Source organism: Rhodnius prolixus, unplaced genomic scaffold (assembly GCF_049639745.1).
Source record: "Rhodnius prolixus isolate KJV_2025 unplaced genomic scaffold, Rpr scaffold_3, whole genome shotgun sequence".
Taxonomy (NCBI): Eukaryota; Metazoa; Arthropoda; class Insecta; order Hemiptera; family Reduviidae; genus Rhodnius; species Rhodnius prolixus.
Genome location: NW_027411603.1, coordinates 6,197,562 through 6,223,369, shown reverse-complemented (window position 1 = coordinate 6,223,369; position 25,808 = coordinate 6,197,562). Strand labels below are relative to the sequence as shown.

The 25,808-nt window shown below is 30.2% G+C and overlaps 1 protein-coding gene across 5 annotated transcripts; it reads left to right on the top strand.

The window, feature by feature from the left end:
* The first annotated feature begins 1,135 nt into the window (after positions 1-1,135).
* On the top strand, positions 1,136-24,821 carry LOC141453737 (rotatin-like). Of its 5 annotated transcripts, XM_074127292.1 has the most exons (32): positions 1,136-1,295; positions 1,542-1,729; positions 2,074-2,366; positions 3,561-3,765; positions 4,009-4,143; positions 5,247-5,348; positions 5,429-5,628; positions 7,005-7,206; positions 7,847-8,040; positions 8,137-8,377; positions 9,901-10,110; positions 10,487-10,663; positions 10,750-10,926; positions 11,627-11,759; positions 12,444-12,641; positions 12,720-12,978; positions 13,092-13,246; positions 13,334-13,440; positions 13,993-14,131; positions 14,610-14,794; positions 14,885-15,060; positions 16,096-16,183; positions 16,851-16,995; positions 17,567-17,705; positions 17,810-17,973; positions 18,064-18,267; positions 19,367-19,566; positions 19,642-19,846; positions 20,716-20,909; positions 21,908-22,042; positions 23,610-23,739; positions 24,492-24,821. In XM_074127292.1, exons 1-32 carry the CDS (start codon positions 1,259-1,261, stop codon positions 24,716-24,718), a joined length of 5,544 nt encoding a protein of 1,847 aa, XP_073983393.1. In that variant the 5' UTR covers positions 1,136-1,258; the 3' UTR covers positions 24,719-24,821. The 5 variants fall into 5 exon arrangements, 3 of the variants coding, with proteins under 3 accessions (XP_073983393.1, XP_073983394.1, XP_073983395.1); XM_074127293.1 differs by lacking the exon at positions 24,492-24,821 and having other exon boundaries at positions 23,589-23,727; XM_074127294.1 differs by lacking the exons at positions 1,136-1,295; positions 1,542-1,729; positions 2,074-2,366 and adding an exon at positions 2,545-2,625.
* Positions 24,822-25,808: the final 987 nt, after the last annotated feature.

The following is a 25,808-nucleotide window of genomic DNA, read 5'->3' as shown; positions in this document are numbered from 1 at the left end:
ATTCATCTCACTTCAGTCTATATCAAAAATGTTTCTTGATTCTAAATAAGAAATAACAGTATATTATTTTGTCATTAAGATTCTTTTACATCTTGGTTAATTACTTTTTTAAGCGCCATTTTCTGATATTTGCATTTTCGTCCCGTGAGGGAAATTTAATTTCTTCCTCAGACGAAATCTATGTCAATTGCCAATCTTTTGCAGTTTATTTTATAACTTGGAAGAAGTTTGGAGTAACCAGTTTATTTGTTCCTACTGCGTTACTGAAGTCTGTTTTTTTACAGGAGTACTTTTTTGGCTAAACGTATGACAAGCTGTATCAATTTCTTAAGTGACAATGGATGTTTTCTTAAAATGCCATCTTTCCACCAACTTGTAATGGGCTAACGTCCTAATTTTTATTTAGGTCTTTAGTATTTCTTTCATTTTGTGACAGTTCTACGTTGTTACAGACACGAGCCCATTTTCATACTGTGTGTATCTTCATGCCTCCATTTTAGCACAAATAATAAATAACGGAGGTCCAAAATCGGTGAATAGGGAACCTATTCTTCTTAAAGGCAAAAATCAGGTTTCACTGTGATTTAAACATAACACTCAGCACTTAAGAACAATTTAATGATTGTTTTTTGGACAAATTTTGGGCATTTGATTAACATCTTGATTGATATGGAAGAGAAAATTGAATTTGATTAAAATATGAAAAGTTTTTTGTGTGTTGAAGAAGTCACCTAGTCTCTAATCAGATACTCGAGATGTTACTTCTGTACTGAATGAAAATCTTTAGTTGGAACCTAGTGGAAACTGGATAATACCAAAAAAAAGTTAATTTTATGCCCTTGAAAAATACATTGCTTTCAATCTGTTCTTCGGTAATTGGTCGCTAGTAAGAACTTAGTTCTAATTAATGAAGGGACTTGAATTCAAGACTATTAGAAAATTTAATAGAAGATAGCCCCTCCCCTAGGATATAATGAACACATGGACGCTACACTTATGTATTAAATTCATCTTCTCCTTTGTCAATATTTGTTTATTGAAAATAAAAAAAATGCTTGCAATTTTTATTTCAATTATTTTTCAACTAAGGATGGTAAAGCTAAAATTGATTTTTGGCTCCTATTTTCACAAACATAACCTGTTGATTGTTGACACGTACATCTTTTTGAAAATACAACCTTGTGGAAATTGCTTTAATGATTCATTCAAATCTTTATCTATTGTTGCGAATGTTTCTAAAAAGATTTTACTATGTACTATGGGTGATGGTTTATCCTTAAATATTCAGAAACTTGGTAAGTCTCTTATATTTAAAATTAGAAATGAACATTATCTCAAGTTACGGAAATTATAAATATCTTGTTTGTTGTATCTTGTTATTTGTTTTTACAAATGAATTGATATTGAGTAAGGCATCTCAGTATAAATATAGTAATGATGACTAATTAGTGTATTATCTATAACAAGTAGAAATCTGAATGAATAGTCAATCTTAATTCGGCAATCACAGCCAAGTATTTATTCATAGAATAATTTTTTAGGCCATGAATTGGAAGAAATCAGAGTACGTGCTTTGGAAAGTATTATATCTAAATTGAATTTAGGAGTACTTAATACTGAAATCTTGATAGATCATCCTGATCTATATTTTAATCTGATAAATTGGTTCAATCAGTGTACTGTACCGTGCAGAGCTTCCGTTCTGAATCTTATCCTGAGATTGTGCAAGGTAAGATGTTAAAATTGCAGTTACTTGGTTTTTAAATTTATCATTGATTGCTAAACAGTCAATGATCTTGTACATATCCAGTTATGCTTTATAAATCTTTCAGTTTTAAAACTTCTTACATTCGTTTGCATGTACATAAATATTTTTTAGTATCTAATCTGTATAAAGCTTTTAAAATTTTCTGAGCGAACAAGTAAAGAGATAAAGTAAAGTCAGGTAAAGATTTCCTCTTAGATAATTTTTATTGTATCTGCCAAAATGTAGACTCAAAAAGCTACCTCTGATGGAGTTCGCTTTTATGCGATAAACTGAAACAGAAGTATTGATTTCATATTTTGTTTCAGACTGATAAGGATGTTGTTAACCAATTTCTTCGATACGATCCGGGATTTAAAATTTTACATTCTTCGGTGCGTAATGATGAGAAGGCTATTTTTAATGAATTGTGTGATTTGGCCGAGATAACGTTTCCAGAAACATCTAGCGACAAAAAAGTTGTACCAGAAAGCAACGAGAACATATATGATGAGGTAAAGCTAGAAACAGTTAGTGAAAGGCAACAGTATGATTTTACTTTTGATTCCTTGGACAAACCTACAATCTTAACAAGTTCACAAACCAACTATGTTACAAAAAGGTAATTAAATTATAAAATTTTTTGTTTTTTCAGTCCTTAGACAAAAAAAATTACTACTTATTCAACTTATTACAAATATTTTCAAAATTATAGTTTCATTTGATTCTACTGATTTTTTTTTTCTTTAAAAAATTACAATTAAATAATAATCTATATTCAGTTTTCAAGTTTTTTGTTCATATGTTCAAAGTAACTACAGCTGATGTAAGTTAAAATTGTGTACAAGAGGTAGAGCATTATAAATGGTACAGATATTAAGGTAGTGCCAATTTATCATTAATTTAAGTTCTTTTGAAAGTTGAGGATATATACGAATTTATCTTTCAAAACATTACTGGATCTCTACAGTAATTACAATATTGTCCTGAAGTTTCGATCATTAGATATTAGAATTTCCAAAAATGAGGGTGTTGTACTATTTAAATTTCAGAAGTTGCTAGCGACCGAAGTGGAACGCCAAGAATTCAAATAATTAGTAATTCGAAATTAGTTCTGCGCTAAATTCAATCTATTTTAAATTACACTGTAATTAATAGAAAATAGAAAGTCTTAATTTCAATGGTTAGAGATGTTTAATGAATTATGAGTGTCTCTAATTTACATCATAATGCCTTTATTGTTTTAATTGTTAGCCAAGTTTCATCAGTAGTCGTCCATACAAGATTTCTTAATTTCTTTTCTATCTAATCCGATTGAATAGAAAACGAACGAAAACTAGTTCTAGTTTAATTGCAAGGATCTAAGTCTTACAGTTGTAAATTTTTTTTTTTGAAAGTCGACAGAAGTAATTTCTTTAATCACAAAGAAATCAAAATAAAATATGTGTTAAGGCTTTAAATCCTATTCTCTGATAACATTTGTGTAGTTAAAGACTATAAAAGAGTAAAAATTGATAAAAGTTCATCATAAAGGTATGATTGTATGAATAGCACAGCTTGGGTAAAAATTAAGAATACGCCACTAAGAGTACTTTTAATAATTTTTGTTAAGAATGAATGGGCTTAGAATAAATATAATTTTTGGTTTTAATTTTTTATTTATCTTCTTACGATCTTTATTACAGTTAGGTCTTGATAAAACGATATTTTCTGTGGGTTAGATTCATAAGTTTGTGCACTCCATTATAGATAAAAGAATTTACTTGTAATAGTTTTATTCTTTATAGAAATTAAATTTTTTTGTTTGCTTTAATAGTGATAAAACCAAGAATACAGAGTCAAGTGGTAAAGTGTTATGGCCAGCTCTTCAGTTAGATCATGCAGATACCTCAGTTCTCAATACCGTTTACATGTCACTCAGGGATCCATCTCAATCAGCACAAGCGGTCTATTTTTTTACAACAGTAGTACTACATGATTTTCCACCTCAAGTTTTTCTCCACAATACTGCGATATTATCGGTAATATTCAATAAATAAATAAAAAAAAAAATATGTAGGTATAAATATCTAAGTGTTGTAAAGTGCATATAGTATCAAAGAATAGCATCATTACAGTGATACAAGTTGGATGCACTACTGTAATTATTGAGATTTTAAATCTATTGTTACAATTGAAAATATGTCTTAAAAAATGCTGGCAATCAATTAGATTGATTGAACTGTTAGATTTCATTAATTGTATTACTTAAATAACAATTTCAGGCCCTGTTTGATCTTCATGCGAGTGATTGCTGCGATCAATACATATTGCAATGTTTTCGAAGTTTAACAAAATCTCTGATTAAACAGTTCAATTATAATGTCGACCCAGCTATAATTTCAGCCAATGTTACAAAGGTGAATTCTTTAATATAATACTGATAACTTCCTCTTTTTTTTCAGTTTTAAAATGTTTATTTAATAAATCAATAAATTCTTTATTTAATTACAATCTGCGCAGAATTGTGCTATAAACAATAAGGATAATATTAAATCTCCTTAAAACTGTCAGAGAGTAGAAGTAACCCAGTGGAAACACTTCAATGTCTATGGACTTTCTTATCAGAGAGAAAATCCCAAGAGTACCGTTCATTAAAACTTTTGTCGTGTTGTATGGAAGAAAGGTGTTGTACTAAGTGGATTGGGAAGAAATTCTAAGTTAAGATGGAATTTTCTGTTTAGGGTATGACGAAAGGAATGGTTAGTTCTGTGTGAATGGTTTGATTGGTGAATGAGAAAAGAGCACCAATTGTGGAAGAAGGGTTTTTTTTTTTCAAGAACGGGATTCTTTAGAGGTTTGTCCCTCAGTTCGATGTGATAGGTCAACTCGGTAAATAAGACTTAAATAAATAAGATTTTAATTGTCCAGAAAAGATCTTGATATGTTTATTAGTAGTTTTATAAGATTTCGGAAGAATTTGTTTAATTGTGTTCTCTTAAATCGTGTGTGACGATCCAAGTAAGCTTCAAAGTCGATGTAAAGCCCAAGATAGCGGACTATCTGGTCTACTGATCTAATTGGAAAGAAAAAACAAAATCTGCATAACCTTTGTATATTTGTTGATAATCTAGGTTATCGTTGTATGTAAGAAAGTATGTACATATAAGTAAAGTACTTCCTTTTTTTCTATAGTTATCACGATTGAATTTTTGGTACATATTTACTAACCGATACAGTACATTTTACTGAAATGATGTCTTAAATTAAATTTCTTATTCATTAAAAAATAATATGGGCTGGCTATTCTTTCTTCATTTGTTACAACTGTTTTTGGGAATCTGACTTGCTTCCTTTTTACCTTTAAAAATGAAGTAGTCTCTTGAATAATCTAACAACTGGTTAGCAGATTACTTGTAAGTGCTGAAATTATGAGGTTATTTCCTTAAAAATACTCTAATTACTTTTGTTTTCTATATTATGGACATAACTGATAACTCTATTCCTTTCCTGTTCTATTTAGGCAGCTCCTGAAATCCTGACTGAGGACATTGGCGCCAGCGGAGATTCTGTTCTAAACCAATTGGCATTATCACCGAATAGTACCGTCAGTCACTCTATAGTGGTCAGTAATTTACTAGTTATAGTCATAAATAATTTCATGAAACAAAGCTAAGTTGTTTATGATTGCAATATTATTTCTAGGGTCCGCTTTCTTTAGAAGATTTTTGTGGACTATTGTTAGAACGTTTAGACTCAAGAGTTCCAGAAGTACTTAAATTGCTCAACTTGTGTATAATTGATTTCAACACTTTTTGGAATGAAGCTAACCCTAGCACTAATTTCTTAAAAGCAAGCATCAGTTCAGTTCTTGTTAAGCTTGCTAGGACGTTGAATAATGCAAAGTAAGATTTTTTTTATGCTCAAGTGATTAGGTTTCGTTTTGAAAGCAAACTACTTGTTTAGAAGCAAATATATGTCTTCAGTTAAAGGATAACTGGATCCTAGGTTTCTACGATAACGTTGCTCCTCCATCTTGAATCTTCTGATCCCCATCTCACAAAGGTCTTCGTCTACATCCTCCAACCACCTAAGCCTAGATTAATTGCTGTCAACCTTGTACTCATATAAGGTACTACTCCGGACCTGCTTCATAAGAAATTTTTAGGCAGCCTTGCTCCAAATGACGTCGTAATCTCATTGGTACTTTTCTTAATGTGAGCTACTATGATCTTCTCCCTTTAAAGCTTCTTGATTGCTGTATTTCTTCGGGTTAACAACGTCGGGCTGTATATTTTGAAGAACGTTTCTTTTCCATTCATGCATTCGCTTTCTTTTATTACCATCCAGGTAGCATATCTGATAGTTAAACTGATTATCGTTTTCTAAGTAATTAACTTAGCCCTCCTGGGCAGTAATTGTTTAAATCTCCATGCCTTTTGTAGCGCATTCTAGGCAGTGTTGTTAATATTATTATTTCGGTTACTGGGAACTAGAAAGTTTTTTCATCGTTAACTTTAGCTTATAATTTTTTCGGCATCCCTCATCTCTCATCTCCTATATAGCTTGATAAGGAGCTTGTATTTAACATCATACTCGAACATATTCTCCTACGCATATCTATTTTAATTCTTTTGACATTACATTCTGTACCCTAATTTATCTACTCGTAACTCATTATTGCCATGTTATACCCACAAGCTAATTACTATTTTCCTTGGTATCACAAGAAATGTTAAGTAGGTTTGCTATTTTTCTATGTCCACACTGCCTTTACTTTGTAATCTACAAATAATTCTGAAGATCTATATTTCGTTCATAGGACTTTTAACAGAATACATATGTTAGAAGAATATGTCATTTTTAAGTAATATTAGAATCAGTGTGATTTTTCGAATTCAGCTTTTATTTGCATCTAGATTCAAACGTTCTCAGTTGAATATTGAAATAAACTGTTTAGAATGTTTTCGAACCTAATTTAAAGCAAAAATCGTAATGAACAGTACTTTCTTAGTTTCTCTTCTAATAATACTCGTAGATGTTTTACTTTATTTTATAAGAAAATATAAAATCTCCAAACAAAAGTGTTTTTCTTCTTTATTTGATGTGTTTTGCAATGATTTTATTTATTCCTTCGTTCTGCTATACTCTAAATTAAAATAGAATTGATTTTAAAAAACATTTTCTATTCTAATTTATTACTATTATTATTCATATATTTATTTTTGGCATAACGACTTCCTTGTAATTTAGCGCCTAATTAATTCTAATTAATTTGCAGATCAATAAATGCTATTTCGAGATTAGAAGCTCAATTATCAGTGTACAAAATTCTCAAGACATTAGTTCCTCTGGATATTAGTATGACAGTTGTTCCTAAGGAATTGCAAGAAGTACTGACGATAATATTATTGGATCCTGTACTTTATCTACTTTTTCCAAATGTTCATAAATTGTTTTTGGCCTACGTTGAAACTTTTAAGGTAAATTTTTCTTTTGTTTGAATGGCCTAAAATCGTCGAAATTTAAAGTCTTCTCAAAAACTATTGTTTGTATAAAAAGAAGCAATAGTTGTTGATCCATCGTCAAGAGAAAGTACTGCAGAATCTGAGAAGCCGAAATATTTTCTATCTGTGTTTATTCATTAAACAAAAAAAAAAAAATTGTGTGAGGTAATCAAGCTACCCTCTATAGGGCTGTTTGAATGAACGTTCCTATAAATTATGTAATATTAAGGATTAAAAGAGTTCCTATAAACCGGTCTTTTATGATAATAGCTTGACTGAAAGTTCGAATTTACGAAAGATTTTCAGTTTTCTGCAATTTCTTGAAATCTGAACGGTTAGAAAGTTAAGCTTCCCTCTTAAAGTGCGAGTAAGAGTAAGGTTCTTCCCCGAAGAGTGAATTAATTTAAGTGTGTTCCATTTTTTCTCTGTGTTGTTAATTTACATTAATTAACTTTCCGCTTGAAGTTATTTTAATGAAAATATATTACAAGGAGAGGGGTATATGGAACATTGCTACTCTTTTATCGGTCTTCTTGCAGGCTTAATTGTTTTGTTGAAAACAGTTAAACAAGAATTGAAAAAAAATATATAAATTTTTCGATTTTAATGTTTATAGTATCAAAAGGAGACAGTGTATAAAGATTATGAAGAAATTGGCCAATCTTTAGAAGAAGGTGCACATTTTTTATATCATTCAACGGAAATGAATATGAACGAATTGTTTAAGGCATTCAAATCTTCACTTCCTGGATTAGAATTTCATCAGCAGTACAGGATTATTCCAGTATTTATCGATATAATTACATCAAAGTATTTTCTTTTATTTGTATAACATATTCTAAAATAAGGCTAATGCTTAAGCTATTTAAAATAATATATGTTATTTTCTATTCCTTAATTCACAAGATATGAATTAGAACCTAGCTATATTGAAGCAGCACAGGAAATTACGTTGTTGTTGCTGTCATCGTCAGATGATCATATAAAATCTTCAACATATGAAAGCTGTTGTGAAGTAATTAGCAAATTTCTTGGACCAAATAAGTGTCTGTCTAGTGAGGATCCTCTACCAAGGTTATCGTTTGTTATCAACAATAAAGCACTTACAGAGATTGTTTCTTTTGGGCTAACCAGCAATGATATAAAGGTAGGAATCTCAAAAACAACATTATATTTCTCTGTAAATTAAATTTATTTTCAATTAATTCATAATTGTTGCCTAATTAAGGGTCTCAGGGTCACTCAGAAAGACGTTGAGTTGCCCTGTACGTGCTTAATATGTGAGGAACAAAAAAAAAAAAATTGTACAGTCACATCTACGAGACAGGAAATATGAAGAAAATAATTAAACAACTCGAGACAGACAGAGAGAGATAACAGAAAGGAAGCTGTTATCTTTTCTTATTTGAACACGCTAAAACTTAACAATATTTTCTCTATTTGGGATTTTTAATGAAACAAAGCAAAAAATAAGTTATAATAAATAACCCCAACAACCCCAGGATTACGACCAAAAATAATAAAAACTGAAGAAATTGTGTTTTAAAGATCCTTTCTCTATTAATTGCAGAACAGAAATAAATACGATCGAAAATATAAGAATACAAAATCAGAAACCCAATAAATAGGTAGCAGAAACAGATCGTCTAAGCAATCACCTCATTAAACCACAACATGTATAACCTTCTCATGGATCTATTTCCTCTTACCAAGCACACATTTATCGCTGATGAGGAGGACACGCATCCGGTCTAAACGATCGTCAAAAAGGAAGTTTTCAGGTCCTGCTTAAAACCAACCTAAAACTAAAAAACAACAAAAAGAAGTGATCAACAAGTAAGAAACGCACATATTGTTGTTTGATATCCCTTATCAATAGTTTAAAATAAATAAGATTGCAACACGGCCGACAAAGAGCAAATATATTTTGACAAAGTACGAAATTTCCTGAATTCTGGTGATTCTGGAGCCCAACTAATTTCGCTAAACAATTCGTCGACTGTTACGGCTCCGAAGCTTAAATAATTTAAAAAAAAAAAAAAAGATGAAAGAATGCTGCAACTGTTCGAGAGAAAAGTTCTTCGGCGAATTTTTGGCCCTTTTAAAGAGGGCGCAATTTGGAGAAGAAGAAAGAATCAGGAACTATAGCATTTATTCCAGGAAGCAGACAATGTAAAAGTAATTAGGTTTGGCAGGCTCAGACGGGCAGGCCATGTGTCTTGAGTTGGAAACATCCAGACGGCTTCTGCAGGAAAGTGTACATAGGGTCAGAATAGTGGGCAGGCCTAAATTAAGATAAGGTGGAGTGAATGCCAGAATCCTGCTAGGAGTGAGAAATTGGAAGAATGGATAGCGAGGACTGGCAGAAGCGGATTGAGGAGGCCAAGGCCCAGTAATGGGCTGTAGCGCCAATAGTAGTAGTAGTAATTCAGCGACTACATCAGTATATGCATCTATCCCATCTTGTAGGTAATGAGAGAAGCTAAAATTGATTACCTAATGCTAAATAAGTGCTTCTGGAAATAGTGGCTGCCGGACAACAATCCATTAACCATTAGTTGGAGTATAAGACAAAGCAAGTGCTTTGTACGGTTGGGTAACAAATTCTCAAAACTGACTCCTTTTTTTTAAAAAATAATTTAAATTTAAGAAAACAATATTTCTTTACAGATATGCAAATGGGCTGAAACAATTTTAACTCTGACATTAAAATGTCAAATGTTATTGCCCGCACTATCCTGGGCACGGTTAGTAGACGAATTGACATCTGTTCTTCCTTTACTGCAAGCATTTTCTTCACAAAGTACGGTTCTAGGACGTACGATAATATCCACCCTTGATCCGGATATGTCTAAAATTCTTCATCTAACTGATATGCAGGTAATTTATAGATTTTTATTTTTATTTTTTCAAAGTTCTTGCAATAGTTTTTATTTATTGCATAATAGCATTAAAATATATTTACATTGCATTGATATAAATCATAAAACTCATGACAAAATGGTTGATTTCATGTCAGATAATTCCTTATTCTAAAAGTAAAAAGAGTTGGCTCTTGAGATCCCATTCTATCATGTTCGAAAATTCTAATTTTATTAAAAATACATGCTTAGGTTATTACTATTTTTCGATGCTCCTCTTTTTTAGTGCAAACTGGTGTTTGCAAAAACAAAAATTGTATATTTTCATATTAAATCTTATACCAAGGCGCATCTTAATTGAATAATGTTGTTGAATCACGTACATATTGTCGCAGGTTCTGATTGGTAATTTGAGACTTATGTTCTCCAAGGATTTAACCAGTTATGAAGAAGCTAAGATACGGCTAATGTACATGTTAGACATCACTGCAAGTGCAATCGTTCTAAATCAGTTATTTAATTTCTCTGAAGATGCTTTGCAAGGAAAAACTAATCCACCTAGTAATTTTGCAGTATGTAGTAAGGAACATAAAAAAATAATTCAATTCTAATATATTTTATTTATTAATTTTATTCCTAACAAAAAACAAAAAATCAGGAAGAAAGTTTATTGCGAGTATTAGAGGTGATTTCCTCATGTTCTGATGACGACAGGGCATTAATCAAGTCTGCATTAACACAGCTCAGCCTGATTATGCAAGATCATACCCTTCATATAGTATTTCTGGACAATCATGGACTGGATATGGTTATCAAGTTGTTGTTTGCATCGACGGTATGTGATTTGAAATTTATTAATTTCTTAGAGGTAGCTCTAAAAGTTGCTAATACTTTTTATTTATTTATTTTATCTAACACCGAAAATGAAATACATATTTCGGTATTATAAAATTTTAGATATGGATATGCGGATAGTCTGCATTTATCTGTTTAGAGACTGTATAAAAATGTCGTAGAAAGCTTAAACTTTGTATTCAGCTTTTAGTCTATTGTCGTTTTCGGTTTACTGAGTTTAATTATTTAAAATCGAAAATGAGTTATACGTTTTCTTTAAACGTCCCATATTGGTCGTAAAGACGAAGAAAACCTTTTAAGTTGGTTATCTTTCTACTGAAGATTTAATAATGAATTCCTCCTATACAATTCATTTTTGAGGAACATTCCGAGATAAGGATACAGCTATTTATTAACTCTCTCACGTTTCTGCTTCAAAATCCACAACTCTTAACATATGATTTATTGTTATCAATTTATTGAGATTTATAAATTACAAAAGTTTTAGTAGCGTAAACAATGGAACAGAACATTATGATATAAATTATTGTTGACTATATGAAAGCTGCTTATTTCACATAGAACTGTAATGATTTAACTTTTATAATTCTAAAAAAAAGCAAGAAATGCGAATTTCAAGTATGTGAAATGCAATTATCAGTATGGCATGTATGAGTGATATTTTGGTTTTAATTTTTCAGCAAGACTTAGAAGAAGACTGTGCCCAAGTATATTCATCATCAGTAGCAATTTTGAGGAATCTAGCAAGATATAACATTCAATTAAGACATGACTTTGCTATAAATTATCAATTATATTGTTGCATCTTGAAAGGTATGTGCAATTTTAATAGGTTTATTGTATTTTTTAAATTTATAAGCTTAGAGCTTGAGGCTTTGTCCTATTTCTCAGGCGGTGCTGCCCGACTATTATGACAACCTTAGTAATTCTGATGAAAGAATCTTCTCCTTTTTTACAAGGTCCACGGTTTATCCATCTGTTTATTTAGTGTTTTATCTGTCACTCATGTGGTCTCCCAGTGACCGGGGTGAACTGGCGGTCGTGTAGCAGTCAGACAGGATTTAATTGTTTTTATCCTCTCTTTCTGCCACAGCCTGTGGCTGACCCACTCTTAGTGGAACACCCTGATATTTTCTTAACTTATCAAGCTAAAAAAAAAAACAAAAACAAAAAAACCATTAGGCCAGATTAAGTTAGCAGATCTAGTGGGATGGGCTTCCATTTGTGCATACCAGCTCTATTCCACTCGAGAGATTAAAATATGTTTACTATCTTTCAAGATTTTTCTTGAAAATATCTCCATAGTTTTTTATGGGGGAATCTGAGAGTTGGGCTTTTATGATTTTCGTACAAGTTCATTAAGACACGTACAATCCTTACCACCACATTTATGTGATGTACACTTACACCTTTAGTATTAAGAAGATTTGTACATTTTGAATTATAATAATAAAGAAAACTGTTTTGAGCGTTTCAAAAGATTTTTTTTTCTTCTAGGATTATTTGTATTCAACACAGAATGGCGCATCCAGCGAGATGTGGCCCAGTTGTTGGCATTAATGGCATACTCGGATGTAATATTAACCACAATTGATACTGTATCATTCCCAGAAGTTCTTTTTGCCAGAATTAGAATTCCATTTGAATCTATATCACATGCTAAAGTTAGCCAATATACTTTACCTTCAAAGAGAAGTAATTTTGGATTAAGTAATTAATATGAGCCTAATTTTAAAAGTAATCTTTGAAATTAATTCTATTTTTAAATATTAGGTAGATTACAAGAAAACAAAACTGTGGAAAAATCGTTAGCTTTACGATGGTGCCTAGCCAATTGTAAAGGTGGTATAGAAGAGGCTATCACCAAAGAACTTGAAGATTTACCACAAGCTCCGTTTCTGGTTGTATCTTTGCAATCATTTAGAGATCTAAAGGAATCCCATATCGTACACAATCTTCGCGGATATCTCCAATCATTTGCAATGGCTAATTCACATAAATCAGCGTCTGTAGCTATTTTTCTACTCAATAGGTAATTTTCTTAAATGTTTATTCTAGTGTTTTTCTATGTATAAACTTATACATGGTTTGCCATCTGTTTTAAATAACAGTTATCTTAGCATAACCAATTAATTACTATTCTAGATATTTAAAGATGAAGGAAATTACATCTGGAGAAGATGAGTTAAACGATTTACCATGGGAATCTAGCTTCTTAAGATATCTAACAACTTTACCAGCTAGTGTGCCCGATCAGAAATTACTTGTAGCAATAATTCGCCTGTTAACCACTGTTGTCGGTAAGTTTAAATAGTTTTTTAAATCTGAAGATTTAATTTTAAAAATTGATTTTATAAGTATAATACAATTTTTATTTCTCATTATAGACAGTTTACCGTGCCAAAATAAATGGATAATCTCATTACTCCAAGATCCTTCTTCAGTTTTGTGTACGCTGCTAACACAGATTCTTGTAGCTGACAGCACTCCTTTGGTAAGTTTAAAAATTTTGTTTTACTAAGTAATACTTAATTTCTTTTTACTGTCCCAGAATTTTGGCGATCTATCCAACATTGGATAAGTGACAGTGAAGCAAATTCACATTTTGCCACAAAACTATTTTACAATTCAATGAATACTTCTGCATAGTTGATTTTATCCGTACGGTTTTTGGTTGGATCGCGAAGGTATCTATTTACGCTCTCCGAAGTAATAGAGGGCAAAGTAAACATCCTAAAAAGACGAAAAAAATGCTATAAGTTAGGTCTGTGGGAATTAGGCCTCTCTCGGGCCTTTTTATCGCATTAAGATTATCTTAAAGATGCTAACAGGGCATTGCGATCCAACTAAAAACTATTTGTGACTCTTTATTTAGGAACCACTGTTTTATCAATAATCATTTGCAGCACTTTCTTGAAAATCTTCAATCCTTATTTTTTACTTTCTCTTTCCAGGTAAAGAATGGTCAATAAAATTTGTCTAATAACTGTTGCGTTATTATTTATTCATTTATTATTTTTATTAATTATTAATCTTTATTTATTAGGACAAGGAACTATCAGTGGAGATACTTACACTAATAGAAACTTGCTTGAATTCTACTGACGGCAACAGCTGGGATCATACTGTGAAAATATTGGTCCAATGTCTGTCCCAAAGTCATACTCATAAATTTTATAGTCTTGGTGAGTAATTCGTTTTTTTTTTTTGTTTTTTTTAATCTATTTTTCGCAGAAATAGAGAAGTACTAAAAAGTTATAGAACTTCATAAAAGCAATGAGTTTTTAAGAAAGTTTTTAAACAAATTGGAGCAGCTATTTTTTGAGAAAATCTAAAAAACAAAACAGTTTACTTTGTGGCCCTTCAGGTTTATCAATTTCGACCAAAAGTTTATGAAAAAGGACCCAAAAATTGCATCTAAAGTTATCGTTAAATTTAAACTTTTTTGGCAATTTCTTTTTTGATTTTTGTGACCACAAAAAGTTACACAGATTTTGTAAAAAGCACTTCTTTGTGTTCTATGGAATTAAACAAATGTTATTTCCAGAATAAAGTCAAAATTTAAATTGCACGATTTCAATTCCTAATAATTTTTACTTACTTTCTTGGACGAAAGTATAATAATATAATTCCATAATTTCTAATTTTGTTTTATATATTCAGCCATAATGGATAAACTTCTTACATGCCTACTGAAAATGACCTCAATGAAGCTGGTATTCAATCCTCAACCTCTTTGGCTTTTAATGAACGCATTTCATTGTTCTTCGCCAAATTCTTACATGGGAATTACCATCACTCGTTTAACTTTGCTTTGTTTGTGTAATTTATTGACTCAGAAGCACAAAGTTAGTTTTTTGCTTTCTATATTATACTTTTATTAATTTAAATCTTTTATAGTTTAATATATTTGTATTTGATTCTCAATCTTTTTGTAGAACAAGTCTAAAGATTGGCTAGCGGCTGAATGCAAATGGTTAAATAAATTACTAGCAAGTCGTGATCTGCTTGTGAAATCCGCCACTCTAGAATTAATATCTGGTCTGTGTTTTGATTCTGCAGCAACTAGCACCCTAATGTCATTATTACCTACACTTTGGACAACTTCACTTAGGTAATTGATTTTATTATTTATAGTTATTTAATGTAATTATCGTAACAAGATTTTTCAGATAAATCAGCCCTAATCCCTAATTGATTTTTATTTTAACAGTAATTTTTGTTAAAAACTGTTATCCAGAAAAGTGATTATAATTTTAGAATCATTGGGAATGACTAAGCTCACATGTTGGTCCCCATTTAAGTGTTATTCCATTGAATTTTAGTCTTACCTCCTCCCTGGATGGTTAACCTACGGTTAAGGCCTTACGTATGTATTTTGTGAGTATTCACTAAGTCTTAGTGAACATTGATTTCAATGTGGTTCTGGTAGAGCTGTAATGTCACGTTTCCTTCAACAGTATTATTTCATTATACTTAGCATGCAGAATATTGAAGACAAACAAGCTGTGTTTGCTATTCTTCATTTTCAAAAGTTTTATTTACGTGAACAGCAATAAGAGAAAGTCATGCGATTGTTTACATCAGGTTCTTTGTCGTATTATTCATTTATTTTGATTAAGTCTATAAGATTTCCACCTTTTTTTGTAACAGAGCAATTAAATCAAATTCAACTGAAATTAAAAGTTCATAATAAACTCGTAAAATAACCATTTTTTTGTAATTACAAAATTAAATATTTAGTCCAACTTAAAAAGTAGTAATCAAAGTAAAAAGTCGGAAACATTTACTTAATAATGCAAATATTACTTAAGTTTTTTATTTTTATAAAATACACATGTATGTATTTAAATCCAAACTGCCTTTCAGATTTATTTGGAAGAGATCTCTCCTCGTTGTGTTTGTTAAAATCATTAAGTTTTACAATAACGAAACCTTAGTAGGGCTTAATATGCACATTTGTGAAATCGGCATGTAACAGCATTTTTTTTTTTAATTTTGTTTAGTAAAATAATTTTTCTGTTAACATTAAAAGTACTCGCTTCAGGCTGTATGTAATTACATTCATTACTCTATTAACCTTAATATTCATTAAAAAATGAGCTCATTATTATTTTTATTATTTTAACATATTCTTTTTGTTTATTAGTGTTTTAATAGATCATAATGAAGCTAGTCTTGCTCGCGAACAAGCTGCCATTCTTTGTTCAAATATTATCATCACTTCACAGAATAAGGTACTTTAAATAATAAAAATATATAGTTTTTTTTTACCTTTTAATTTTTTTTTTATTTTGAACAAAATTAATTGGTAATAACAAAAAAAGAAAAGTAGAGATTAGCTCAGTGGTTAGCGCAATATCACGTGTCACTATCTATTAACGTGGATCTCCTAAGAGAATAGGATTCTATGGAGAAGTTATTCTGTTTCCTTGTACCGTAAAGGGGAGAAGATATGATTCCTTCTCAAATATCATTTTCCAAGTTTCTGCAAAATATTTTTCACTTTCTTTAGACAAGAGATTAGCCCGTATGGTGGTCCGTCTACTAGGCAAGTGTATAGAGAATTACTGTCACCGTTTTGGCGCAAGATACGAAAGAAATCAATAAAACTTATATAGTAATCTAGCATTTCCAGATTTTTGCTTTAATCTGAAATATGTGATTAAATCTAAATGATAAGTATTGATATTAGTTGTAATTATAAAGGGAGATAGTTTGATAAGTGTATTGGAATTCCCATGCGTAGATGTCAGATTCGAATTCTGCTGCCAGCCCTTAGATTTTTTCTCTTTCTTAAGGAGTTTCTGACAGCTCATGTCCGTTGATTGACAGAGTTTACCATATTAAAAAATAATACTAATATCAATTATTATTATTGTAAACAAATATTATTGTTTTCAGGGTTATGTTAAATCTTGCAGTGAAGTTGGATTGTTTGGTTTTCTTGCAGTAATAGCTGCTCGATTTGACTATTATCCGGTCAAACAGAATACTTTTTTCCAAGATTTCTCACTGTCAACCAATGCTGAAGAGTTATCCAGTGAAGGTATTTTATTATTATTACTATTTTTTTTAAATAAAAACTTATGGAAACCAGTGTAATCGCTGGGAACAACTACCAATGCAAACGCTCATTTTCTCTTCATAATAGCTTCTTACAACTCACTTTTTTGTTTAATCTTAACCAAATCACTTTTCAATGAGTTTTCTTTTTTCAATGTTATTAAAACCAAAAATGTTAAGATAAAACTATCCAAATTGTTTCTTTGATTTTACTATTTTAGTTACTCATGTAACTTTTGTTAATTTTTTCTTGACAATTTTTAAGTAAAGATATAGGGAAAAGTGCACATTCTCTGAATGAACATTTTATGTCTAATATTAATGAGAACATGTCGCTAAAATTGTGAATTTGAAGAAAAATTGTTCAACTGGGAAAATGTCACAACACTTTTTGACTAAATTGAATCTATTGTATTGCAGTCATCTTCAAATGAGATGGTTCCATTTTACCTTGCAATTTATAAAAAGAGAAAGATATATGAGTGATTTATTTAAATTTTTAGTTAAAATTTATCAAAAAAAAAACTTTATAATTTCATGTAAAATCTTCTCAGACAGTGTCATCGTGAGCAGCATTACAACGCCTGGTCTCTTGATAGCATGCTGTAATTTGGTGTTGAACCTGATGACTAAGGAAAAAAGTGAGGTAGCCAATCTGGCCAGTTCCCAAGGTTTCATCCTGGAATTGTTTAGGTACCTCCAAAATTTTACCTCGCAAAAAAAAAATCATTAAGATATCTTTGTTAATAGCTAATCTTTATTTTTATAATATTTGAATAGCAAAATTTTAAATTCAGACAGGTGCACAAGTGGCAAAGTTGTAAGACAGTATACAGCCAAGACGTAGTCGACATGTATACATCTGTCGGGAGATTGTTGGTACAATTTACTGATCAACCTTCAGCCACAATCAGGGACTGCATTCCTGTGTTAGTATGGCTGTTACAAGACTCTACTTACAGTAAGTTCTCAGAAACATACAAATTCAGTAAGTGTGAAATTAAATTTCAATTCTTTTGATTGCTATCTCCGTTTTTGTTTCTTTTTTTAGCTAAAAATGTTAACAGATCTAACCTTACTGTACAAATGATCCATTTGATTGCTTCAATTGTAAATAATCAGGACGATGTGAAGGTGATATTTACTAAAGAAGCCATGGACAGTATTTGTTCTGTTATAAATGAAGCATCTACTTCTTCGTTAGATCTTGAGACTGCTGTCTCGGTTACACATCTTGCACCATATTTGACTTCTGGTGAGCATTTATTTGATTTTAGCCTAATATTTTTGGTTTCACCTCTTTTTCTATTTTACTTTTTTTCCCAGTTGCTCTTTAACTTTACTTTAACAGCAAATATAGCTATCATGTAATATAATGTATATGAAGCGGTAATCTACCCAGTCGTAGGGTTTATGAACGTGGGGTCATTTATACTTATAAACTTCACAATTTATGTTTGCATAAAATGTTGAAAACAGTTAAGCTCTTCCTCTAGAAGTCAGAAGGCGCTGTATAACCGATTTCTATTTGTCGGTGCACACTGTTCTTAAAAAATAAAGCAGGAGAAATAATACATTATGATTCTTAGCGTTTAAAATGAATCATGTAAAATTGCATGTTTTGCTTTGACTATAAATCGAAGATCGCTTTGTTCGAAAGCTTCAGTTCTTACACTACAATTTAAAATTTTAAAATTGTATTTTGTTAAGTTTGTTTTTTTTTTTTTACTGATTTTTTTAGCCATAGATATCGAAAAATTGATGAGTATTGCGTTCGATTGTATCGGGGGATAAGACAGATATTCTATCTTCTGCTGATATACATTCACTAAAATTCTTCCTTTGGGATACAATTTAAAGTAACTTTTTTGTGATTCAAACATTGCTTGTGATGTTCTGAAATGTTCACCACTTCTTTTATTTTGGTTGTCTGCAAGGTTTTGATTGGTTCCATTATTGTCCTTTGCAGCAAACAATTGGTTTACAAGTTCTGTTTTTTAAATCCATCTTTTATGAGTAATTAAATCAACAAGGGACTTTCTAGGAAATAACTTTCCATGGCTTACATCATCGATTGAGGATAGGAAGGTACAGAATGCAATCAGTTTTCCAACGAGTTGATCTGAACTCGTCTGATGAATTTAATTTTGTAATAAACAATTCTTGTTACAGTAGTGGAAAGTTCCTTCTAAAATGCTCCTTTTACACTATTTACTACTCTGATTTCAACATAATAATGTTGGTAATAAATTCCGAAAATTCTATATTTTTTTTTAGAAACGTTGTTGACGAAATTTCTACTTTGCTATATTATTGCTTTTGTTGTAATCTAAACGAATTTATGGTTTTACTAGATGTAAATATTGAACTGATACGTGATTTGAGAGGAAATGGCCTAGCAGAGAGAATACTACTTGCTGGTATTTTGGGTACATCACACGCTGCCACTCAAGCAGCACTTGAAGATGGTTACTTGGAGCCTTTGGTAGAAAGGTTAAAAGAAACTTACATTGATTTGGCTGTTATACCACCAGATATTCCTAGAAATAAAAAAGTAATTTTTCTTTTTATTTATTTTTCACATAGGTATAATAAAATTACGTTCTAGACTAAATATTTTCTTTTCTAGGCTAATAATGTTCTATATAATTTGTGGGTGGACGTAAATCTATTGACCAATTTCCTGGCTGGTTGTGTGGAAGCTAAAGAGATATGCGCTCATCTTGGTTTAGCAGATAGTATACATAAAATTTGGGCTTGGTGCCTTCTGGATGTAGCTCTTCTGTGTTCGCTGCTTCAAGCATTGATCAACTTCACCGCTGATTCAGCACTAGGTAATGATATGTTTTATTACCTTCCCGTTAACTTTTAAAACAAATTATTTAAGTTCGATTTGTGCTAACTTTATTAATATAGAACCCATACTGAAAATCGATGGACTTGTGTAACCTAAGTAAAACCTCACCCTTTCATTAAGAATATGACTAATAGCAATACATGTTGCTGACCTATTCTATATTTTTTATTTAACACAGCATAATAATTATCATTACGTACACTTGAATTCATACTTGAATCTTAAAATAAGGCTATCATTTACTGGTCAAAACCGTGCAGACTTTCAGAATGATTCAAGAAGTTTATTAAATTACCTACCTATGCTGACGTTTTCGCCCAGAAAAGTGTCATGTTAATTGTTTTAATGTGATATTGGTATTATCCACGTTTGAAAATTCACAATTCCAACAAAACGACAAGTACAAAATAAATTGGATAGAAAGTAATGAAATCTTTTCAGTCTTATTAGGTTTCTAAATTCTCAAATGTTGAAAAAATAGAATCGTGATTGCTTTAAGAGAATAAACAAAAGAATAGGATCCAAAAAAATAGTTTATGGTTAAATCTTATCATTTAAAACATTTGGAAAGTACGAAATTCATTTTTTGTTCATATTAAATCGAATTTTATAAGATGGAAACTCAGAAATTAGTAGTTTTTAGACAATTCAGAAAGGAATTTACAGAACTTCTTAACAGCTTTAACTAGAAGAAAATTGTGACATTATAACTAAAAAGTTGCTGAAACAAAATCAGGAATTTACAATGCTGAAATTTATCAAATAACAAGATACTGATATTTAATTTAAATTATTATAAAGCCATACAGTATTTTAATATGTATTCTTTTAAATATTATCTTTCAGCCGCATCAACATTAGTTTTAACTAGTACAATGGCCGGTGTTGGCCAAAGAAAGTGCCCAACATCGAATTCTCTCCTACACGCTGTGATAACACTTCATTCTAAGGAGATATACGGAATAGAAGTGAAGAAATTGCTACTCGAATTGATGGTACATGCATGTCAAGCTCAAGAATGCAGGGTTGTTATGAATAAGGTAATAAATAATAAATTTATAGTTTTTGTTTTTATTAACTTTTTCTTAAAACCGGTTAATTTGGCCTACCCCTAATTTAGTCTGAAGTGTCATTTCTGTTTAAAGTATCTTTCGTTCATTAATACAATATAAAATTTGTTGTTATTTTATCATTATCAATGGTATTAAAGAATCCGCAGGATGTTTGTAGCATCCTCTCTATCCGACTACTTTAGCTGCGCACGTTTAGGTTGCTTGTTTCTTCCACCTTGCCCACTCTTACTACTTTCTTGCTATTTGCTTAGCCTAGCAAAGCCTTTCCAGTTTTATAAACTTATCCATATCTGATCCATTACAAAGACCCTTTAATGCGATCCCAAGATAGTTAAAAATAATTTTGTAACATTTTAAGTTTGAATAAAATTGCATGACCAGTTGAACGAATTTCCTGCAAAGTGTTTCTAGTTTTTCGTGATTTTTTAACTACATCTTCCAAGAGGTTATATTCAACTAAATTTATTCATTACTTACATGAGCATGTATCTTAAACTTTTATTGATGACAGTTTTTTTCGTAAAAATTAATTTTATTACAGTTCTGGAGTCGAGGAGACGTAGGCTTTCCTCTAAAGAATCATTTTGCTGAATTTTATGGTATTCCCACAAATCTAATATTAGAAATTAATCATTTTTCTGTCAAAATTCCAAATTTGAAGAAACCCTTAATCAAAGGTGTGATTCTTTTGAACGATCTCATCAAATACTTGTGGTTTTTGTTTCAAATCCTTTCAACAAAAATTTATTTTAAATAAACACGTTTTTTGACTTGTTCTTAAGCCGTTAATTACAGTGAACCTATTTTAAATTTACAATTTTGAAAAGAAAAAATCTAATGAGCTACATGAGGGTGGAGGTGGGTGAGAGTTCATCAAAGTTTATACTCTGGCAATTTCCTGCATAAATATTTTTTACTATTTTATTTAAAAATAATAATAATTCTCATATTATAATTATTTTTAGACGAACATGTTAAGTGAATTTCTGAAATTACAACATCAGAAAAAGACGTCTGCATTAGAAGAAATAGAAGTAGCATGGTTGGTGTTTTTAGAAGTGTACTCAAGTTTTGTTGAAGGACAGACGAATATTATGAAGGTATTTTTTTAAATAAAATAATCAAATCTTAAGTTTATAGTAAATGGCATTTTTTTCGGTAATGAGCGTAGAAAGATTTTGAAAAGAAAAAAAAATTTAGCGTATTCAGCATTCCAATCTAAAAGAAACTATTGATCAATACGCAGACATTTGTGTCCGAATTGATGGAGTTTTTAAAATACTTTTATTTACGATTACCGAAAAATAATTTCCTTCTCCTCAACATCTGTTAAAATTATGTAACAACTCAAATTTCTGTTTTCGAGTTCAGACATGTTTTAAGGAAAAACATCTCGTTGGTCGTTATTTGTTTAGCTCAAATTCAGACCAATGAGAAAACTCGTGAAGTTGAAAAGGAAATAGTGGCTAAAATTAAAATTATCTTTAATGAAACTAAGTTACACCGTAATCATTGCTATCTAACTAAAATTGTCCTAATAAATTGAATAAAATTTTGACTGTTTTCTAAGAACATTAAATGTTCTTTATCTACTAATTGTTTCTTTGATATTGGTATGACATGCCCTTGAGCTTCTCGTTTAATCTTGCCATGGACATTTCTCTGCTTCATGCTCAAGATTTACCGGATCTCCAACAACCTCCTTTTTTTTCACTAAGACAATTATTTGGAATAATTATTTAATAATATTAATTTTAAAAATAATTTCACTTATTGAGACGAAAATATATTTCTTACGTGTGTAGAAAACACACCGTTTCGTTACGATCCACTAGAGTCATTTTCTAAAAAATCTTTTTTCTTTAATTAAAAACTAAGTCTATTATTGTAAACATTAGCAACGGTCAGATTTGTAGATTAGATTAGATCAGGGGTCGGCAACCCGCGGCTCGCGAGCCGCATGCGACTCTTTTAACCAGATTTTGTGGCTCTTCAGCCTGTCCAAAATAAATTGTATATTTATTAAATATTCAATTTCATTTATTAAAGTAAAGATATTTTTTTCAAAAAAAAATTTAAATGTGATAGGTTTCAAATTGAATAGAATTATAATAAAATACAGTACATAATATATAGGACTAGGACTGCCGCCATTTTCATTCAAACACAGGTTTAGTTATTATTATTTGTTTATTTACTTTGCAATTTGTAAAAATAAATTTATAAAACATTTAAATGTTATTGAATATCATAAAATAATAATTTGCGAATACATTTGATCTTCAGAGTTTTTTTACACTATCATCCTTGCGGCTCTTGGTAAGATTTATTAAAATTATTTAAGAAGAAATGTCTCTCTACTTGAAATAGGTTGCCGACCCCTGGATTAGATAATTGATTAGGCGATAAAGAATTAAGTATGTAACCTTTCTGAGATATTATTTTTGAGATTTTAGACAGATTTAGAAAAAAAAACATTGACTATAGTTGCTAATGAATCAGCAAGTTGAGGAAACAGTAGGATATTATAGAAAAAATGATCCATGTGGGCTGAAAGTATAGAAATATGTTTATTTTAGGAAAGTATATGTATGTGTATAACAAAATTTCATTATTATTACTTTCTATAATTTTGTAAAATTATAGAAAAATTACATTCTATTGTAGAATGAAGTTGTATTGGAATATATCATGAGTTTTATGTCCGGCCATAAACTTCTTTCAAGAACTTTAGCCATTTCAGTGATGAGGAATCTTGTGCTTAACACTTCCAACAAACAAAAATTTATTGTAGCAGGTATGTATAACGAATTGTTTTATTTTTTCTCATGTAAAACTGATGATATTGATTAATTAAATGTCGCTAATTGAATAAGATCACTCAACGGAGAAGCATAAAATTTTATTTGGGTGCCCTATGAGACGAAGATTGTGTGTTAGCGCCATCAATATCCTTCAACCCGAAGTACTTTTTTGTAGACCTTCTCTATTAGTTTTTAATACGAGCTTTTTTGGGGGGGTGGAATTAATTTTTTAGACCAATTTTGATATTTTTATTTATTATATCTCATGTATATTATATCTGTATTATATGCAGATTTATTATGTCTTATGTATATTATATCTGTATCAATATTATATCTTAAACGGTTAATTTTAAATAAATTAACGTTTGCAGGGAGTGGTGGGTATTTTTCTATTTTAATTCACACGATGTCCCAACTCACGATTTTACTATTTGTTTTTTATTTCTGTTTTTTTATTTATTATAATTAATTTTACTTATTTTAGGCTGAAATAATTTTTATTAGCTGTAATAATTAATGAATCTTCTTTTTTGGTTGATTGAATTGTAATGGTTTATTATTATATAACATTGTTCTCAGGGCATAATTGATTTTAATTAGAGGTTTCTAGGGCTTAATAAGGCTTTCTTAAAAGACTTTTTTTAAATATCAAATTCGAAAAAAAAAATCTTTAAAGGAAAAATATTTAAAGAAAATAAGGTTCGTATATATTTAGCCTAAAATTTTGCTATAATTTTTACAGATAAACTGTTGCAAACAATTTCTGATCTGCTATTGGATGGATCTATTAAAGAAAGGGAGATACACGATATCGCACTGATTACTTGGTATCTTATTGCAAACAGTCATCGTGGAAAAAATGCCATAAAAGCAGTAGGTTTAGCGTCCAGGTTAAAATTTACCATTACCAAAGATTCTAATCCAAATCTGATGCCTTTACTTAATGAAATTTTAGTAATTCTTAAATAACGTAATGTGAAAGGAATCCATATCCAGGATGTAAATAATTTAAAAAAATAAATAAAAATGAAATATTGTAATATAAAGGAATTATAATTAATAAAAAAAACTTCCTGTTTAAAAAAGTAATTTATATTTGTTAAATAATTAATTAACAATGTACTTAAGTTAACATAATTTAGTTTGAATTCTATCTACCTACTACACTATTATTGATATAATATTTGAAAAAAAGCATTACAATTTAATATTTATATATATTTAAAAAAAAAACATTCAAAATTAATAGTTCTGTAAGTAAAATACTGAAAAGTTTAAATATTGCTTTTATTTTTCCTTTTAATCTTCAAAGTATTAAGTGTAACGTGAACCTCTATAAGTCTGGAGAGCCGCCAACATGGTTGAATGTGAGTGTAAGTAGCAGCTATATAAGTCTTGAAAGTCACCAGCTCGATTAAATGTGAGAGTAAAATGGTCCTATATAGAGCTAGTGAGTCGTCAACATGAACAGAAAGTATTCCCAATATTGGCTGAATCTGAAAATTATCATTATTCAATGAAATAAAGTGTTTATAAGAGTTAATCTTGAATTACAAGTGTTCAATACTAGAAATTAAAACTCGACGGATTTTAAAGATACATTGTTTTTTTTTCTTATAGGAAATCTTAATCTTTCCAGTCAAAGTAGACCGTTATTACTTATTTTTCTTTTTCTATTAATTTTGCAGTGGTAATTCCAAATTAGGGCTACCCTGTCAATACAATCCTCTTTTGACGTAGTTACTAAATACTTAGAATTTCCTAACAAACTACACGGGGATTCCTAATTTTTCCACTAATATGACTCAAATTCGGGGTAACCTGTATTTACATTTCAACTGTAGCTTAGTTATTAATACACTGAAGGAGAAATCTCATTTTTTGTTCAAAACTAGAGAAGGGTTATTTATTTTTCAATTAATTTTGCAATCGCAACTTCAAATACTGGGCTACCCTGTACATAGCACCTCTGGCTCAGTAATTAAATGTATAAAGTAAAAATGTCGTATCTTTTTAATCAAATTAGACGAGAGTTGGAATGTATACATAGCAGGGTTAA

Coding starts and splice junctions, on each gene's coding strand:
- LOC141453737 (XM_074127292.1), top strand. CDS start 1,259: ATGGGTGATGGTTTATCCTTAAATATTCAGAAACTTG. Junction 1,730..2,073: donor TTATCCTGAGATTGTGCAAG/GTAAGATGTTAA, acceptor ATTTTGTTTCAG/ACTGATAAGGATGTTGTTAA. Junction 16,184..16,850: donor TCATCACTTCACAGAATAAG/GTACTTTAAATA, acceptor TATTGTTTTCAG/GGTTATGTTAAATCTTGCAG.